This window comes from Kwoniella botswanensis, chromosome 1, assembly GCF_036426115.1.
Source record: "Kwoniella botswanensis chromosome 1, complete sequence".
In the NCBI taxonomy this organism is placed as follows: Eukaryota; Fungi; Basidiomycota; class Tremellomycetes; order Tremellales; family Cryptococcaceae; genus Kwoniella; species Kwoniella botswanensis.
The window spans coordinates 10,299,688-10,319,268 of record NC_088599.1 but is presented as its reverse complement, the minus strand read 5'-3'; the positions used below and the strand labels follow the sequence as shown (position 1 = coordinate 10,319,268).

General features: G+C 44.2%; 8 protein-coding genes across 8 annotated transcripts; 4 read left to right on the top strand and 4 right to left on the bottom strand.

Annotated features, from left to right (window-relative positions):
* Positions 1-299: 299 nt before the first annotated feature.
* L199_003898 (asparagine-tRNA ligase) lies at positions 300-2,126 on the bottom strand (the record flags this gene model as incomplete). The annotated part of the gene is made up of 4 exons (XM_064889626.1): positions 300-1,337; positions 1,393-1,530; positions 1,635-1,752; positions 1,885-2,126. The coding sequence occupies 4 exons, from the start codon at positions 2,124-2,126 to the stop codon at positions 300-302; spliced, it is 1,536 nt and encodes a 511-aa protein (XP_064745698.1).
* Positions 2,127-3,758: 1,632 nt separating this feature from the next.
* On the top strand, positions 3,759-5,426 carry L199_003897 (uncharacterized protein; the record flags this gene model as incomplete). The annotated part of the gene is made up of 6 exons (XM_064889625.1): positions 3,759-3,903; positions 3,976-4,211; positions 4,291-4,406; positions 4,482-4,552; positions 4,617-4,796; positions 4,891-5,426. The coding sequence occupies 6 exons, from the start codon at positions 3,759-3,761 to the stop codon at positions 5,424-5,426; spliced, it is 1,284 nt and encodes a 427-aa protein (XP_064745697.1).
* A 939-nt stretch (positions 5,427-6,365) lies between these two features.
* Positions 6,366-7,433, bottom strand: L199_003896 (uncharacterized protein; the record flags this gene model as incomplete). The annotated part of the gene is made up of 7 exons (XM_064889624.1): positions 6,366-6,506; positions 6,602-6,765; positions 6,839-7,050; positions 7,116-7,209; positions 7,265-7,301; positions 7,360-7,367; positions 7,430-7,433. The coding sequence occupies 7 exons, from the start codon at positions 7,431-7,433 to the stop codon at positions 6,366-6,368; spliced, it is 660 nt and encodes a 219-aa protein (XP_064745696.1).
* Positions 7,434-7,714: 281 nt separating this feature from the next.
* Positions 7,715-9,209, top strand: L199_003895 (uncharacterized protein; the record flags this gene model as incomplete). The annotated part of the gene is made up of 3 exons (XM_064889623.1): positions 7,715-8,338; positions 8,420-8,892; positions 8,966-9,209. The coding sequence occupies 3 exons, from the start codon at positions 7,715-7,717 to the stop codon at positions 9,207-9,209; spliced, it is 1,341 nt and encodes a 446-aa protein (XP_064745695.1).
* Positions 9,210-10,249: 1,040 nt separating this feature from the next.
* On the top strand, positions 10,250-12,413 carry L199_003894 (uncharacterized protein; the record flags this gene model as incomplete). The annotated part of the gene is made up of 11 exons (XM_064889622.1): positions 10,250-10,405; positions 10,476-10,614; positions 10,685-10,732; positions 10,803-10,880; positions 10,944-11,135; positions 11,199-11,361; positions 11,432-11,660; positions 11,792-11,922; positions 11,988-12,063; positions 12,134-12,256; positions 12,327-12,413. 11 exons carry the CDS (start codon positions 10,250-10,252, stop codon positions 12,411-12,413), a joined length of 1,422 nt encoding a protein of 473 aa, XP_064745694.1.
* Positions 12,414-13,026: 613 nt separating this feature from the next.
* L199_003893 (uncharacterized protein) lies at positions 13,027-13,681 on the top strand (the record flags this gene model as incomplete). Its single annotated transcript, XM_064889621.1, has 4 exons — positions 13,027-13,207; positions 13,278-13,399; positions 13,489-13,555; positions 13,626-13,681. 4 exons carry the CDS (start codon positions 13,027-13,029, stop codon positions 13,679-13,681), a joined length of 426 nt encoding a protein of 141 aa, XP_064745693.1.
* Positions 13,682-14,173: 492 nt separating this feature from the next.
* Positions 14,174-14,912, bottom strand: L199_003892 (uncharacterized protein; the record flags this gene model as incomplete). Its single annotated transcript, XM_064889620.1, has 2 exons — positions 14,174-14,406; positions 14,495-14,912. 2 exons carry the CDS (start codon positions 14,910-14,912, stop codon positions 14,174-14,176), a joined length of 651 nt encoding a protein of 216 aa, XP_064745692.1.
* A 703-nt stretch (positions 14,913-15,615) lies between these two features.
* L199_003891 (uncharacterized protein) lies at positions 15,616-19,126 on the bottom strand (the record flags this gene model as incomplete). Its single annotated transcript, XM_064889619.1, has 3 exons — positions 15,616-16,535; positions 16,594-18,973; positions 19,037-19,126. The coding sequence occupies 3 exons, from the start codon at positions 19,124-19,126 to the stop codon at positions 15,616-15,618; spliced, it is 3,390 nt and encodes a 1,129-aa protein (XP_064745691.1).
* Between the last annotated feature and the right edge of the window lie 455 nt (positions 19,127-19,581).

Here is a 19,581-nt window from a genome sequence, read left to right as displayed (position 1 = left end):
CAGAAGTGAAAGTGATATCGTAAATAACTCGGTCAGATCATGGTTTGTATTTACCTCAGAGTATGTGTGTATAGATCATAAGAACTCCTTAAACCTAGTATATGACGTGCTGAAAGTGAAGTGTGTAATGATATTGTATATGGATATGTAGGCTATGGTCGAGTTGTATATACTATATAAATATTATCAGATGAATGTCATATTATGTATAAAATATATGTGTCTATATTCACGAGCTATGCGAGTGATCAAGCTAGCTTTTGTTATTGATGTCTTCTATAACATGTACACTATTGGACTTAGTATTTACAATGTCCCTTCCATCTCGGGTAAGCCACCACGTCTCTTACGTTCCCCACGCCGGTCACATAACTTATCCATCTATCCCAACCCATCCCCCAACCCCCATGGGGTATAGATCCGTATCTTCTCAAATCAGTATACCACTCGTAGTCTTCTTTCTTCATTCCATTTTGTTCGATCGCACGAGTGAGATGATCTAGACGATGTTCTCTAAGGGATCCACCAGCCATCTCGCCAATGAGGGGGAAAAGGAGATCAAAACATTCTACTGTCTCCTCTCCGTGGCCAATCTGGCCTGTGGAAGGGGACGAGGAAGGTAACATGTAAAAAGGTTTAATCTTATTGGGATACCTCATAACGAATACCGGTCCATTAAAATGATTAGCCAACCATTTTTCATTTTCTGTCGACAAACCTTCTCCCCAAGTCGGCACATCCTTCAAAGGTAATTCACCTTCTTCCCTTCTTTCCTGTTTAGCTTGTCTAAGTAAATCCAAAGCTTGAGTATAATCGATTCTCGTAAATGGTTTAGCGAGTATTTGTCTCAAGTGATTTAATGGATCCGATCGATTGATCACTCCTTGTTGTTCTACCACCTCATTCTCCGTGTTGTCATTCAAAGATTTCGATATTATCTCTAAATCCTCTTTAACCCTTTTACCTCTCTTACTACCCTCTTTCAGTATACGATCTACACTGAATTTAATTCCATCTTCAACAACGTCCAGTAATTGATCTAGATCATCTATAAATCCCACTTCACCTTCCAACATGTAAAATTCACTCAGATGTCTTGATGTCAAACTTGGTTCGGCCCTGAATGAAGGTGATAATGTATATGTACGTGAGAGAGAGTGAGTGGGAGCTTCCAAGTGAAGTTGAGAAGATACGGTTAAATGAACAGGATGAGGAAAGAACGTTGTCGTCTGGGTATTGTTGGGTTTAGGTTGATCAAGGAGAGTAAATACTTCCCCGGCACCTTCGCAATCTGATGAAGTAAGGAGAGGGGTGTGTATATGGATAAAGTCGTTCTCCTATATTCATAATTGTTAGCTTCAGAGTGATCTAGAATATGAATGTCGAACCCACCTCGAACCAATCATGCCAATCTCTCATGATATTATCCCTTATCCTCATCACAGCTGCGGTCTGGGAAGTACGGAATCTCAAATGAGCGTTATCACGAAGTACAGAATTAGGTAGTGATTTCTTTTGGATTGGGTATGTCTACGCGTCACAGCATATATATGATTAGCAGTGAAAGAATCTTGACTTTGGATGTAAGATGCGATGAAGATATTTCTTAACGATACGCATGTTGGTCAACTCACCTCGGAGTCGCACTCTCCTAAGATGTTCAGATCATTCACCAATAATTCTAAATCTTGTCCTTGGCCTTTTGATTTCTTCAATTCTCCTTTGAGATTCACGCTCGTCCCGTTCGTCAGTCTGAGTAAACATAGATAATCCAGCAAATCAGCTATATAGATGCACTCCAGTAAGTTGCAATCGGTGACAGGTCATGTCAGACCGCGATAATAAGACGACTTGATCTAACAAGATGGAGAGACGTTGACTCACCCATCAGCTTTTCCCTTGCCTTTCAGTACAGCCTGCAGGCTCTTTCCCGAGCTCCCGTCATTGATCTCAGCGAAAGAAACGTTTTTGTGAGTCCGTAAAGATTTGATCCATCCGTTGACGGAGATTGGTTCTCCAGGTGATTCAGTGGATGATTTTGATGCTGCGGTCTGGGCGGTCCGCTGTAACAGGATAGTGCGTAGGGTGGGTGGAAGGGTCGATAACTTTATTGATGTCCTTTTCATCTTTCACAATTAGCTAGACACACCGAGAGAAAACCTAGAAATGAGTGTATAGTGAATGCATTGATGAAGAACCTTTCATGAAATTTCGGAAATGTCATTCCAAGTTACCTTTGAAGTTGACCTCCACTCTCAACTCATCCCGCTCTCTCCCACTCACCAAGGACTCAAACTCCGTGTGCATGATGGTATGTCCACTGGTGTTATATGGATATTTATTATGATGAATGCATGTACACCTTTCTTTCTGTTGGTACATAGAAATCATTCTATATGTTGTATGGCGACCGATATATGTAGACCTGGTATTCGGTACATGGCCTTTTTTCAGAAAGGTAAATTCCCATGCATCCTCCATGCTTAACATATACGCCATGCAGATTTGCGGCCGTATGTACATATGTATACAGTTAGTACAGTCCAAGACAAACATCACCAGCGTGCTGTAAGCTGTAACGTTACGTTATGGTCAGACTGAAACCTCTGACCTGCCCATCGGACAGAACATGGATGTGGAGGCTTTTCCCAAAGGACATGTGAGATAGGGGCAAAAAGGTAAACAAGCCCTTACAGTAGTTACAACGTTTACTGTATGTCCTGCGATACGAAAGGTAAAAGAGATGGGTCATACTTTGCGGAATCGTTCAAGCGGAGAGCCAAGAGGTGGATATGTACAATAGTATACAAGATCTTGTTTTTGACTGGAAGATACCAGCTTCAATTCCTTCATCTATTCTCTTCTCATCTCTGATACTTTCTCTTCTCCAGACAAGACAAAACAATCGCCTCTCGTTTGATTCACATTACGCTCTTTCACATATCCTAACCAAGATCATCAAAGCACCGATAATCTCGGCTCAATCATTTCCACACTGCCTTTGTCTCAGTCTCAAATAGTTCCACGACAACCTATCTTGGCATCAAAACTCCTGGATCGTCAGAAAGAAAGAAACGAAGACATGTGAGTGAGCGGGGATTGAGTTTCTCGTCACTACTCGTACCCGTACACCGCTTCTTTTCGTTCTTTCCCCTTCTCTTCTTGTTATTCTTCTCATTTGACTCGCTTAGTATCAGAATAGTATAGTATCCATATGCCTTCTCATAACGTTCTGGTAGCGTCGTCTGAATGAACATATCAAGCCTTCTCTTTCTCGTCATGGATCCCTTTCAATCCTGCAGATAAGATCTTTGCTGACGTCTGTTCATACTTTTTAGTTTGTTTACTCGTGCTGTATTTCGGAAGTATCTCAGGCACCGCTTTGGGTTACTGTTTACTCGTGGAAGTGCGGGATACTTGGCGGTAAATCATCGGAAGGCCCTGAACTAAAGCACTGAAAATCAGGCAAACATTAGAGTGAGTCGTACCCGTCGAACCGAAACACAAACACAGCACGGACCTAACTTTTAAACCATCGATCGACTTTCTCCATCTCTCTGACTGGTCCACTCAACCCACACAATAAATATATAATAGCCAACAGCTCATTCTTCCTTATCTCCCCTCCCTTCACCTCTTCTTTCACATCCCTCTGCCTCCCTCATCCTCTTCTGTTCATCCATCCGGTTCAGTCTCATTTCGACATCTTACGGCACGTACACATCACTGCGCGGAGCATTCATCAACCTCGACCAAACATGTTCACACATACATTACTTTCAACTTTCTCTTTTTTGGTTATCGCTGCTGCGGCCGCACCAGTCGATGAATCATGGGTACAGCCCCGAGATTCACCAGTCCACGAACTATTCTACAAAAGAGCTCCTAACCCTTCGGATCCCAGTGAGTTCGGATCTTAGTACCTGGTACCTTGTATGTCTTTGCTGATCATTCCTCTTGATCCCATTCAAACAGATTTCGCATCCAACTATCCAGCACCTGGTAGTACCCCACCTACCGATTCGTTACCTCAAGCATGGACAGATAAGTTGAAAACGATCAATCTACCTGACGTTCAGCCTTCGAGTCCGAACAACGGTTATCCAACTTATGCCGATGGTGAAACTCCAAACGATCAGAAGATCTGTTCATTCACTTACGAATGTACGACGGATGAAGATCTGTATAATCCACCTTCAGGTGTCCTCGCTGTATGTCTCATCTGATCCCGTCAAAGCACTTGTTCCGATCTCATGATGTATGACTGATCTTTACTTGTAACTCGATTAGCTGTCCTTCGATGATGGACCAGGAGAGGCTTCACCAGACTTGTACAGTTTCTTAGCCACCAACAACATTTCAACTGCTGCCACCCATTTTATGATCGGTGGTAATATCGTATACAAGTAGGTGTTTGTTCACAGCGAAATCACACATCCCATTTGGTGTATACGTATGTTCTAACCTGTGCTTCCTGGTAGTCCTACCGGTATGCAAGCTGCTGTCGATGCCGGTGGACTTATCGCTGTCCACACATGGTCTCATCAATACAGTAAGTCCCACTATCGATTCCTCTGGCTTGCCAGCTGGACTAATCATACATCTCTCACTTGTAGCTACTACCCTTTCCAACGAAGGGGTTCTCGGTGAACTCGGATGGACCATGCAAATCATCAGTGATCTCAATGGAGGACGAATCCCCAAATACTGGAGACCACCTTACGGTGATGTTGATAACAGAGTTAGGGCAATTGCGAAAGGAGTTTTCGGACTTGAAACCGTTGTCTGGAACACTGGTAAGTAGATACGTTTGTTGTCCTCTATACTCCACCCCCAGACACTCCTGCAAGCGTGGTCGAGAATGTATCGCTTACCAATTTGATCTGCTAGACTCCGCTGATTGGGCTATCGGCAGTGATGCCCAATATACACACGACTCGGTCGTCTCCCAAGTTAACCAATGGTTATCCGGAAACAAGACCAACGGATTGTTATTACTTGAGCACGAAATCAAGCAGACCGAGGTCGATGTCTTCAAGGCGATCTTCCCAAGCATCGGATCGAATGGATGGACCATCAAGAATGTCGCTGATGCATGGGGCATGAATTGGTACGTTAACTCTGGTAAGACCAACACCGAAGCTATCACTACGATGTCAGTCGGAGCGAGCACCTTGGCAGTAACCAATCAAACCACCTCTCAACAATCTTCTACCTCTGCCTCCGCTTCTGCTTCTGTATCGACCACTTCCGGTTCAGGCTCTACTACTTCGGCTCAAGTCGCCACTTCCACTTCGACATCGCCTGCTACCGCTGCTGCCGCTGCGAATTCAGGCTCATCATCCTCTGCTTCTTCCACTCTGGTGATCCCAGGATTTGCTTTAGCAGGTTTAGGATTCTTCACTGCTCTTTTCCTTCAAGTATAATCAGTAACTTAGCATTAAAAAAAAACATGGACAATGTTTTCGGACTTGGTAATTTGACGAAATGACATTTAACGATGTAGATAGAAGAAACAGGACAGGAGCGAAGGGATTATAATTACAACACAACATCTCGTGCAAGATGTCCTTATAGAGTACTCTGAAGGTTTAGATGATAATAACGGATGATAGATAACTAGGTAGTAGCTTTCATATAGCATTAGCAACAATCATGTTTGGAAAAACGATATGTAACATGGACAATAATATCAATTTTCATTCGTAGTAATTCAAGTACATGCATTTCCATATAATATGTAATGGTATAGCTCAGCGTTATATCGTAGCCGTTATGAACCATCACCTGCGTCACACTTAAGGTTGATTGTACAGTTATTCGCTCTGTGAAGCGAACCTATATCACGTTGAGTGAAATCAAGCTGTGATCTATAATCTGGATTGTATGATGCCTTTCAACTATCAATCATGAGCATAGACAATCAATATTGAGAGCGTAAGAGCGTGAATACAGTACAGCATGTGAGCACATTCAGGTAGATCTTACTGTATTTCTCAACATTCAACTTTACGCTCGAAGACAATATCTCTCTACATTATCTTGATCAAAGAGGGTTTTCAACAGTGTCAATCCATATTGAGACAATTCGCTGTTTTTCAGACTTTTTGAAGGTGCTAGCCGTGTAGGATGGATAGATGTTACAGGATGACTAAGGTGTCGAATACAAGGTATCATACAAGTCGGGTAGACCAGTATTGAGCAAAGGTTGTCAATAAAGACATACGATTGTTCCCCCTTAAGTTGCGTTATTGTACGGATTTTGAATATCATATTCATAGATGTAGATATAGTACAAAGGCTCACCCATACATGAGATCCAGGACCCTCATTCAATCAACTATTCAACCGATCCTCGAACAACTCTACTTGTATAAGAATTGACAGCTATACACTTTCTCATCTTGATCCCAGTGTTCCCAAATTGATTCCGGATCTTCCTCTTGATCTACCATTTCTTTCGAGGGGATCGCAAATGCTATAGTCTCATATGGTTCTGCTGCGAGCTGTGTGTGTTTGTCAAATGGAGTCAGCGACACCCAGATATCCTATCGTAATGCAGAGACAAAGGAAATTGTAGGCGGAGGATAAAACGACTGACAACTAAATATTGGAATGCTCTATTTGGTATTTCCCTTCTCTGCTCAAATGCGGACATAAATCTCCTTCTTGGCTTTTCACCTTCTTTGATCTCAGGTAACGAGACGTTGAACAATAACCCCATCCTCTGACTGACCGGTTCACGTATCTTGATAATTTTGTAACCTGTTCATGCCGTACAAATGCATCATCAGCACCTCTCAAGTGATAGTCACAATTGCAAAGGCATCACCCTCACCTGGACGTCCAATCTTGACGAAAACCTTTTTCTTGACTTGCTGAGCAGCATTTGGAGGAGCCTGAATCATCAAAGAAGCATCTTTGTTATCCTTTGCTGCTCTTCTAGCCAAGTTTGTCTGATGTTTCTTTCCCTGCGTGTGGGCGAGATAGGAACCTTCGTTGACGTGGAGTGTAAGACATAATCGACATTCAAGCGTACCCAGATGAGTTCTTCAGAAGGGTCAGTATGATAATCATGTATATGCAAGGTTTGCAGATAAAAGATTGGTGCTCACCTGAGGATATATGGATCTTTCGCTAGATCTATAGTCTCCAAAGCCAACTTCCTCAATCTCTCTCTTCGATCCACCGCCGTCTCGGATGCTCCAGCTATGCAAATAGTCAGTGAATGTCGCCACCCATCCTATCAAAATCTTCTACTCACCAACACCACCACTACCTTTGTTTGCACCAGCTCGATTCTACTGACAGGTCAGCAAAGAGACAGAAGAACGTTGAAGAAAGAAATGAGGTACTCACTTGATAATCTACAGATTTAAGACCGAAGTCAGCAATAGTATCTTCTCCCATTCTTATCAGATGCACTCACCCATTTTGCACCCAGTGACTATCCAATGATGAGTCTTAGTCTGATATTGATAGAGATAGAGGGTGAGATTGGGACGCAAGTTGAACTATGAAGTGGTTGTTTCCTTCACATCCTGCGAAGACCAGAGACTGACGACGGAATCAAATTTTGGCTGAGTCGGTGCCCCACTCTGACCTCGAAGTTTTCTTTCAAAGATATGTTAGATTATTTCTTCAACCAAGCCCTCTTCATCAACCCTCTCCTTGCATTCAAGCACGATATACCAAGTAGAAATCATAACGTGCGATGTCACTGTTCCCATCAGCATTCGAAGGATCGGCTGCTGGACCTTCGACGTCTTTGACTTCGGCGTTCGCAAAATCCTCTAAAAACAACAACAAACGAAAGCGCCCTTCGACAGGTGGTCATCACGATGAGAGCCTTCTCAAATCCACTCAAGCCAATCTCGAGAAGCTGATGAGTAAGCTGGAGAACGGAGATGTCAAGGAGAAGATAGGAACGAAAAGTATGGGTGAATCAAGTAAGAAGAAGAAGGGAAATGCGCATATCGAATTTAAGAAGGGATCGAAAGTGGTAGAGACCCCGAAAGGCAAAGATAGAAGCCAAATTCCCCAGAATCAGTCCACACCTGGGTCGAGTAAGAACGAGAAGTCTACGCCTCAGAACCAACAGCAATTGAAGAAGAAAATCAAAGAGAAGAGTGGTCCGGTGGAACTTCCCATACCTACCGTATCGTCATCATCTGAGGGAAAGCTCAAAGTCGGTGGAGAAAACTTGACGGATATGCAGAAGAATATGCAAGCTAAACTTGAGGGAGCGAGATTCAGATGGATCAACGAGCAATTGTACTCTACGCCATCGACGGAAGCTGTGGATATGATGAAGAAGGATCCAAAGATCTTCGCTGATGTGAGTTGACCTTTGTTCTGGTTTGACCGCCATCTCTCTGTCTCATCGATGTCAAGCTGATCATGATCCGTGGTCACGCAGTACCACATGACTCACCGAGTACTTACTGCCGGATGGCCCTCTCCACCCCTGCAGCACATCATCAAAGCTCTTTCACCTCTACCTGCTGGCACGGTCATCGCGGACTTGGGATGTGGTGATGCCGGCTTAGCAAGAGCTTTAGTACCTCAAGGCAAGGTGGTATTATCCTACGATCTGGTAGGAGACTCGGGGGTACCCGGAAGTAGTGATCAAGCGAAGGAGAAGAAGATATCGGAAGGATGGGTCATCCAAGCTGATTTCTTGGAACAAATTCCCTTGCCTGGTAGACCTGGTGGTATAGACCATGAAGCATCGATAGATGAGCAAGCACCAAAGAAAGAAAAGGGAAAGAAGAAGAGTAAGGGGGACGGAAAAGCCTCGGAAGTGGTGGATGTAGTAGTCTGCTGTTTGAGTCTGATGGGTAAGAATTGGGTAGGAGGTATAGCCGAAGCTTGTAGAGTACTCAAACAAGGGTGAGCCCAGTTAGCTCGCCTGCCCAATTTGTCAACAGGATGTAGGTCAAAAGCTAATTTTGTGATTCTGTAGAGGTACATTCCATATCGCCGAAGTGACATCGAGATTCACATCTACAGAAGCGTTTGTAGAGAAAGTGGAATCATTCGGACTCAAGTTGGAAGAGCAGGATTCACCTTCAACCCATTTCACTCTGTTTAGATTCATAAAGGAATCGCCTGTACCCCTCGGTCTAGCTAGGGGAGAAGAAGGATGGCAAGAGAGGGTCAAGGAAGGCGAAGATATATTGAAAGCTTGTGTATATAAGAAACGTTGATGAAGTGGGGATGTCATCTTGCTTAATAACTCATCGTCATATATGGGAGAATAGGTACATGGAATTTGCATGTAGCTATCGGTATAAAAGTATATATATATACATGATGCTCCCGTTCTAGCTGTGATTCCGATCAACGGATAGTCACGACGAGTACTTCGTTAATTCGAACGATAGAAATCTCAGCGCATCCCATGTGCTATAATATAGATAGACCCGATGGGACCTCTTTCATCGTCCTCCTATAACCTTGACACCGAAGAAAGTCAACCGAAATCCACTACTCGTTTCACCAAGAAGTGATGTAATGATCGCTCAGTCGCCGTTCCTTGCATAAACAGTTATGCATTCCTGGCTTTTCGGATCACACTCTTCAATGCATTCGGGCATACGTGAAGGTCTACACGATTCAAGGTTTGTAAACGAGAAACGTCAGCGGTACAGTATTGTAGGTGGTAGTACGAGCTCGAAGCTTTCGTCATCACATGGATGAACCAGAAAAGGGGTCGCACTCGAAAATTTTCCGGGACCGGAACGGCGTTAAACATTCCACCCAAAAACCTCCTAATCCGACCTCCGAAAAGGAATTCCTGGAATCATACCCTGATCAACCTCTACAGCAAAAGTCTCCCTCTCGTGTTGCCCCTTGGATCCAGATGGACGTTTCACGTTTAAGCGAAACAAACTAACGCCTTAGTCGTCATGGCTCATGGCTCGGTAGATCAAAACAAGGTATGACCGTGAAAACATTGATTTTGGATCGAAAAGTTTTTCGTTCTAGTGAGTGGTCTTGTGTGGTATTCGCTAGTACTGCAGGATCAATCCAATGACGGTTCTCGGAGATGTAAGGAGACTCTGTTGTGTTTGCAAGTAATTGTTCCTCTGTCTTTTCCATCTACTGTACTGTATATCCTTTATTGCTTTTCATCATCTTCCTTTGGTTCAAATCATCTCCATCCCTCAATTTCTGTTCGTGCCTACATAGTCTCCTCATCCCTTCTCCACACATACCTAAAAGACTGCCATCAAATATCAAGAAGATGGTATTCGGACTCTCGCACTCCCACTCTTCCAACAAAGAGAAAAAGGAATTACCTGTTCTAGACTCAAGCTCCGAGACGGATCTTGAAACTGCAACTGTCAAGACCGATGATGTATTCGGTACCATAAGTGAAGACGGTCCAAACTACCGCAACGTGAGTCTCAACATCAACTACTCATACTGGTGAAGCAAAGACTGCCTTGCTGAAATTGTCAATGGTATAGGTCGGATGGCTAGGAACAACTGTCTTACTGATCAAATCGCAAATTGGTGTTGGTGTATTGAGTGTACCTTCCACCTTGGCTGTATTGGGTATCGTACCTGGTATAATCTGCCTATGGGTTATCTCGGGAATTATCTGTTGTAAGTACATTTTATTTGAATGGAGTCGTACACCAGGACAAGCTTACACCGATTTTACGATCTTTAATAGACTCTGATTATGTCGTGGGGCAGTTTAAAAGGAGACATCCCCAAGTTTGTGAGTAATAATCATCATCTGTCCTTCCTTCTCTCATACAGATAGCTAAAGACGGAATTTTTTGGCGTAGACGGTATCGACGATGTTGGACATCTACTCTTCAAAGGGAGGTTAGGAAGGGAAGTGATAGCTGTGATGTACTGGCTTTGTGAGTTCATCGCTTTAAACAAACCATTGCTATAATAGCATTCAGCTAATCTTGTATGTTTAGTCATGACATGTGTAGCTGCATCTGGTTTATTGGGTATCTCAATCGGTCTCAATGCGATCTCCTCGCACGGTACATGTACGGCGGTCTTCGTAGCTGTAGCTACGGTGATTACTTTCTTTTTGTCTTGTATACAGACTTTGGGCAAGATATCTTGGCTTGGATGGGTAGGATTGGTTTCGATTATGAGTGCTCGTGAGTGAAATCCATTCGTGATCTATCGTAAGTGAAGCATGCTGATTGTTTCTGATACTGCAGTGTTAACCTTGACAATCGCCGTCGGAGTGGAAGATCGACCCGCCACAGCACCTCAGGACGGAGCGTGGGATAAAGGATTAGTAATTTGGGGTCAACCTACTTTCACAGAAGCTATCACTGCGGTGTCAGCTTTGGTATTCGCGTTTACAGGTACACCAGCATTGTAAGTTAAGTCTTCCACCCTATCCAACATTATCGAGATCTGTGACTGAATGGTTCACTTGGTGGTATAGCTTCGGTATCGTATCTGAAATGAGGGATCAAAGGAAATACACCCAATCGATGCTCCTCTCCCAAAGTTTCGTGACTGCTGTTGATACAGTCGTCGGAGTTGTGGTGTATTACTACTGTGGTCAATTCGTTGCGTCGCCAGCTTTGGGAAGTGCAGGTGGTACTCTGAAGAAAATCTGTTATGGTCTTGCTTTACCTGGTTTGTTCGTCACTGCTATGATGTTTACTCATGTGAGTGGTTTCCTCTTGAGTCGATATCTTGCAACACCCCTGCAAGCCTTTGTGACATGACCTAGTTTGGTTTGGATTATGTATTACCGATCAAGGATAAGGAGAGCTGATGGCTACTGTCGTCGCTATAGCTACCCGCCAAATTCCTCTTCGTCCGACTTCTCCGAGGAAGTAAACACCTTACCAACAATTCCACCAAACACTACGCTGTATGGTACAGCTGTGTCATAGGATGTGTCTTGTTTTCATACATCATTGCTAGGTGAGTCGTCTAATCATTCTACTCTCGTCGATCACCTTGCTGATGGGCGTGTAATTATATATCAGTGCCATCCCTGTATTCGACGGTATCGCTTCTCTTGTAGGAGCTTTGTTCGGTACGGTTTTATGTATCCAGCTCATGGTAAGTAACCTATTCCGCAATCGTGATATCCGAGACTACGATTGAGACTAATGATGGTTTGGGCGAATAGGCTGGAATGTGGTTATACGATAATTGGGAAAAGAGAACCACCAACAAGACTATTTTATATAAGTTCCTCCTTTTCTGGAATATTTTCATGATCGCTTTAGGTTCATTCTTGATGGTTGCAGGAGTAAGTAACTGTCCTCTCGCATAGGTGTTTGCGAAGACGGATAAGGCTTTTGCTGATCATGTTGTTGTAGACATACGGTGCTGTGATCGACATCAAAGACTCATATGCTGCTGCCGAAGGAGCAGGAGCTTGGTCATGTAGAGATAACTCTTCATAAGGGATCACATGGGAGATATAATGAATGTATCCATAGAAAAACACATAGACATGATCACATGGCATGTATCGAATAACTCTCACTCCCATGGTCGAAAGTACTGTAAGGTTGACGATCTCGAAGAAGGTTGTACTGCGTGGTCCCTAATCAACCTTGATGTCGGAAACATACTTGCGGTATTATACGTGGACTTGGAGGTCGTCGATCCCTGTGGTCTCATATTCCAAGTGAATTCATAAGCCTCGATCGAATAGAATATGATGACGGTACCCGCCAGTCCAGCAATAACCTTCACAGTTGCGGTGATAGTGATACTGTAGCTTTGCTTAAATACTGTAGTGCTTGGTTCAGATCATAAGACAGTGTCGTATCGCATCGGGGTGAAAATGGGAGAAGCTGGCATGTATTCCATCCATCTTCGTAAGCCATATGACATACTGTATATCCTTGCCATACCATACGCTACAACCTAAATCATTGTGACCACTGTACATTTTTTCTTGATCAGTTGTCACCTATCACAGCATTTTATTACACTCTACTGTACAGTTATTTTATTATCTTTCGTCTAAGATATTCCGAATCACAGACGCTAGTGAGACTTCCAGTAATCATGCCTTTAACAGAATACAACGAGAAGACCCCTCTCCTCACTTCAGACACCGATCAATCTTCTCTCGCTCCCAGTGAAGCTACAGCGTCTGCCAAAGAGGTTGAGGTTGCTCGCGATGTCGCTTCCCAGACCAAGGACATTGCGGAAGAAAAGCCTCCTACTGGACCCGTTGTTCGAGTCCGTAAGTCCACAGCTCATATTGATTCGAAATTCAGGTCTATAAGCTCACTGTGCTTTGTGATGAATTTCAGAATGGGAAGAATGGATGGCGTATAGTATCAGATATAGAATCAGATACGATCGACCTGTCGAGTATGATGAGAAGGGTAGAAAATACAATTGGAGTATCTGGTGGTTGGGTCTCGGTCTCAAGGTTAGAATTACAGTAGCGTTTGCCTTCCTTTCATTCGTGAGGTACACTACAAGTACAATAGTTGATGCGATGCTTGTATATTCTCGTAGCATTATCATCCGACTGATAACAGTTCGAGTCGAAAAGGTAAATTTAAGATAGTCAAAGGGGAGAAAGGTAAGCTGGACGATTGTGGGTAAATGATGGCGTTCGCTTTTGCTGATTATAGTAATTGTATCTCACGTAGGAAGATACCCGGATGAAGAATATATCTGGCCCAAAGGCAGAGGTAAGAAAGTTTGATTATCTCAGAGAGATCCGTCAAACGGGCTGTCACGAGGAAGAGGAAGGGAAGAAAGATACGAGTATCTCTCAGAAGTTGTCAGATGCAAGACGAACTGCTGGATACTTTGTGCTTATACTCCCCCACGGGCACGTCCAAGGACAACTTTGAGGGCAGTTATCAGACTTACATCGATTATGCTATTGCAAAAATATACCAAAAGTATTCATCTCAAATTTCATTTCATTTTTCCAATGTCCTTCCTTACGAGCTGACTTTTTTCGACCAATTCAATATTTCATATCTAACAACATATAGTGTCTCATTGGGTTGACTTATTGGGACTGGTTGTTAACAATAGCTCATCTCTTATTTGCGTTTTTGAATCTGAAGCTGACAGGTCGAAATACATTGATCCAGTAATATTATCAGCTAGCTTTCATTTACAACTTGACCGAGATACGGACCATGTACTCACCCATTTTTGAACTTTTAGAATGTTCTTTACTTTATCACTGATGCCTTGTTGGCAAGATGGGGCAGTTACTGCAAGGTAGCGCCTCATCAGCGATCCTATACGTATCACTCAAGTGGTGTGATATCGTCTCACCTTCATTGTCGTCTTGACCCCTCCCAATTCGCTTGGCTAGTACAAGTCTACCCAAATTCATCCATGGCATGCGAACACTTTCGGAAGTGGGACTATCACTGTCTCCATTTCCATTAGAACGTGCCTCATCATCCTCTATCAAATATCCCGAATCAATCACAAATTAGCTTAACAGATACAGTACTGCACGAATGAGTACAGACAGTTGCTATTCGCCACTGACCTACACAGTTCTCCACGTAAATATCAACGAATGTCACCTCCCCATCCTTCTCAACCCCCGTGAAATTACCTTTACTATCCTCATACATCAACCTTCCACCTGGCTTGACCACCAACCAAGCATGATTAGAAGGATTGGGATGATGAAATCTAAAAGTTCCATCTGAAGAACTTTCATAATCCTTCCCAGGTACGAATTGGTGTTTGCCACCTTCAAAAACACCTTCAAAGAAGATCGTTCCGTATTTTCCCTTTGGACCATTTGATCCGACTGAGATGGAGAACCCAGAACAATCTTGGATTCCCCACGTACCGCTCTGTCTACACATCCAACCGCTTGATTCAGTTGGGTTTGTGCATGATAGATTACCGTGCGAGTCGATGGTGTACGATGACATCAGGGGATTATAGTTGGTCATCTCGATTAATGCAGTTGAGTTGTGTGATGTGCAAGTCTGAAGTCCAGTAAGTGAGTTTTGACCTGCACTGATAGTTGAAAGTGAGATACGAGTAAGGTAAAGAAGAGAAACTAGATTGAGATGCAGATGCATTGAAAGAGTGGTCCATGTACATACACCTACAGGTACCAAGACAGACCGAGTGGCAAAGAGCAAATCCAAACAACCTTCTTTTTCCAAAATTAAAGTTCATGTGTTTCCCAACATCACATCATGACATGCAATATTGTAACAATCAGTAAGGTGCACGGCACTACATTATTGAGCAAGCAATCGAAGGTCTGTGTAGCAGTGTACAATGCACTGAAAAGCTGTTTATGTGTTTATACGTACTCTCTTGTTCGATTCCAAATGAGCTGTAAGTCGCAGTATCGGGTTATGTATGCAAAGTTGCCACGCCGTATCAACGCACGATCGGATGTCCCAGCCACTTTACAAAATAAAGCATGCATGTATCATAACCTCATACAATATATATCAAATATAAGAACAACCACTCTCCTCGCTATATGCAGCACATTACAGTACATCCCCAACAGAATGGTAATTGATCATGGATGAATGAGCAATTAAAAGTAATGATATATAAGTATATGATGATATTATCAGATAGACATCACCCCCTTCCTCCCCGCTCAACTTCTGCAGTTCACATGACAAGCATCTACAATTCAATGACAGTTCCAGTACAGCATTTACAGCAACCTCTAAAATCCAATCTCGACTTTTCAAGTTCACCTATCTCCATCGATACCTTGTACAACTGATTGTCTTTCTCTATATACCTTTGTTGGACATGTACATCTGATCGCTTGAGATCTAAAGATGGCGAATGTTTAGGTAGATAAGATGAGATGAACGATACAGCTGAATTTGTAAATCCCATATCCGCTTCCATGTCTACTTCCGATAAAAAATTCTCAGCCAATTTCGTTATTGGTTCAGAAACGGATCTAGGTGCATATTCATCTTGCTGCTGTTGAACGTAAGAGAAAGATATCGATGTGGAGGAAGCACCAAGAGCAGTCGAAGCCGGGGTCTGGTTAGGTAAGACGAAGCATGGGAGATCCACACCATTGTGAGTCTCAGCTTCGTCCGCGCTGACACTTCGTTTCAGTACAGTTGACAATCCGAAGAATGATTCTCGCTTCGATTGGTTGGATTTGACGGGCGATGGTTCTCTAGGAAAACCCCAACCTTTCATTCTTGCCAAATTGGGATCTGGCGTGGATTGCGTTGATCCTTCCATTGGAGGTGACGAAGCGAGTTGGGCAAGGGGTGAAGGAGGAATGATTACGGGCGAAGCGATCGAAGGAGTTAACAAGACTTGATGTTCTGATTTCGCAGTAAAGACCGATTCGTCGTCTACTGCTACATTGAATAGCGATGAGGGTTGGGCAGGTCGCTGCATGTCTGCTAATTTGCTTAAAGCAGCTTCCTTTGCTCTGCGTTCAGCTTCGAGGGAAGTCGTAAGGTTGAAGAGCTGTTCTCGCATTTCAGCAATCAAGCGTGATTCGGCAGCATGAGAATCGGAGGAAGATCTGTCTGTGGGCACCGAAGAAACGCTTGATAATCGGTCGCCGACTATTGTGAAACGTCAGCTAAGCAAATTGACAATTCAGTATGATAGTCTTCAGCTCACGTTTCCTAACCCTCTCCCTCAATACGGTGCTCTCTTTCCTTTCCATCTCAAGCTTCTCTTCCAAACTCGCACATCTATTCTTGAGCAACTCCACATCTTCCTTCAAAGCTTCTCTCTCCATCTCCATATCCAGCTGAACATCTCTCCAAGTAGCTTCGTCGGCGAAACTATCCCTCCTATCGTGTATGCCGAAATCCTCATCATGATAAGGATGGATCGTGTCGTTGTTGTCAGGAATGGGAGAAGTCCACATCGATACTGCTCCTGGGATAGGCGAACTCTCTTCGTCGACTTCATCCAATTCCCCTAAAACCCTCCCGGATCCGGTTTTATCGATTCCTAAACCTACCAATGTTCTAGGTCGAGGACACGGACGAGTGGTTGATCTTGAAGCTGGAAGGTTTCCCCATCCAGAGAATTTAGGGCTGGTAGGATGCAAAGGCGGGGAAGTCACGGACTCGGGAGAGAAGACATTCCTTCCATTTCCAATGGACAAATCACGAGACGAGGAAGAACTATCGTCTTTCCTATATGAGATTGAGCTTCCCCTAGAACCCGATCCAGGTGCAGTCCTCTTACGTGAGGAGAATCCAGCTGATTTAGGAATCGACATATTTGACGGTGTGGAAGAGGTAGATCCGATAGTCAGTGGTTTTGGTCTACCCCGACCGATGGACCCGTAGCCTTTAGTAGGTGAGGAAGCAGAGGGGGATGCGCTTGGATGTCTAGGGAATGAGAAAGAATGAACGCTATCCATTGATTCTTGACGAGGCGTCGAAGAAGTCATGGATCCCAAACGTAACTCTCGAAGACGGCTAGGTGTAGGTTCCACGGGAAAAGAAGAGATCATACTTTCTGGTTCATCGGAAAAAGTCCTGACCATTTCGGTTGGGGCTTCGTTATCGGCAAAGTCTCCCTCATCTTCTTCTGACTCATCTACCTCAGCCAAAGCACTGAGCTGACGATTTATCGATGGTCTTTTGGCCATAGCTGTCGACAAATCCATACCAAAGTTCATTCCATCGTCTTTTCCGTACTCTTTAGCTAGACCGAAACCAAACCCGGACCAGCGTTCTACAGGCGATTGCTGCTCGTTTGGTGAGCCCCAGGAGAACGTGGAAGATGACATGGCTGAAGCAGAGGAAGCTGTAGAAGCGGTGAGAGGAGGAAGCGTAAGTGAAGATGGGCGACTGAAGCAGTTTGATCCGGATCCTGAACCGAAAGCTCCAGACAACGGTCGATTAGACGAAGCGACAGAAGAGGAGTCTTCATCATCCAAATCAGGGAGACTAATTTCAGCAACTTGAGGTTCGACTATAGGAGATTTGGACGTGACGGACGGTCCACCGGTCAACTTCTCCAACGCTTTGCGACGAGACTCTTGTCTCTCCTTTTCAGCTTCAGCTCCTCTACCTGAAGGTTCGAATTTTAGTCTTTGACCTGTTATCGGGCTGGACAACCTTGATCGACTCGCACTGTCACCGACTAGTGTCGGTGAGCATGGTGACGAAGGAATACTGGGAGGGATGCCCAGTGAGGTAGGACGTGCTCCGGATAATTTGAGGTTGGGAAGAGATATAGAGTTTGAACGAGTATGCGAATGCCTCTTTCTAGCAGGGGTAGGAGGTGATGAAGGTAAACTGGCCAGACTTGAACCGGCGGGATTGCTTGGAGTAGGTGAACCAAAGGCTAAAGGAGTAGGATGAGTGAGGAGGAAACTAGGAGGTCGCGAAGAGGGCGTCGAAAGTCTGTTGAGGTTTGGCGCTGATGCGGAAGACGTGGGAGAAGCAAGAGGAGAGGTTGACGGGAATGAATCTTGCGAAAAGAGAGATTGTGAAGATAGTAGGGGTTGCTGCTGTCTTCTTTTCGGTGGGAAAGTTGACATAGGTGGTTTGGAACCAAAAGAAAAGGTGGATAATCTAGCTGCAACCTCTTCGTGATTCTCATCAGGTAAGATTCTCGGTTCTGGCGGGATATCAGGTGAGTCAAGCAAAGGTGTAGCAGGAGTTGTGATGATTTCCTTGGGACCGTCGAACACGCCCATCACCGAGGGTCTCGATAGTCCCTGACCCAGAGTCATACTCGATGATATAGGAATGGATGATCTCTGTCGGCGATGAGCTTGACTATCTGATCTCTTGTGTCGATGCCCACCAGTGATAGATTTGACCGGCTGATCGAGCTCGATATCCTTGCCTTTACCTTTGCTTGATGATCGAGAGTGAGATTGAGGGAAGGTGAAGGGGGAGTTGATGCTTGCTTCCGTCGTCAGAGGCATTATCTTGGTCGGCGAAGGGGGCTTCGACGAAGATGAGGAGGAAGAGACCATTGGACTTGAATCTGAGTTCTCGGACGAGCGAGATGCTCGGTAAGTCTGCAGCTGCAAGTACGTTGCAGATGTGGGTAAGCCATTACAGAGAACCAGGATGATCTGTGCGCTCACCTTCTTTTTGGCAGAAGCTAACCTCTGAGCCCTCTTTTCCTCTTCCGATCCCGACGAACTAGAATTCCTCTCATGAGCAACAAAAGACATCTTCTCTGATATAAAGTAAGGTAGCAAGGGCGTGAATCACTGATCGCGTAAACAAGATACGAGATGTGGAGTTGAAATCCTTGTTGGATTGAGGCTGAATGGGTTCCTTCAAAACAGGCAGGTTGATTGATATTTGACAGGATGGTAGTAACAGTGCGAGATTCGTTCGTTAAAAAGGTTGAATCGTAAGTCGTAAAGATGTAAATGAGCGTGAGTGGGTAATGAATGTAAAGGTCGGATCAATTAATCGTTACCAGACGTCGGAGATGAGGAGAATAGGTGGGATGGTGGGTATGAGTGAGAAAGAAGAGGGGAAGTGGGGATTTCGAGGTTGATGTTGTCTTTCAACTGTTTTTGATATCGGCGTGTATTGGTTTTGCTCTATTATCGATTCAGTGAGCCAAGCGTCGTGTGTATACGTGTGTATACGTATGTGTGTGTGTGCGCGTGTGTAT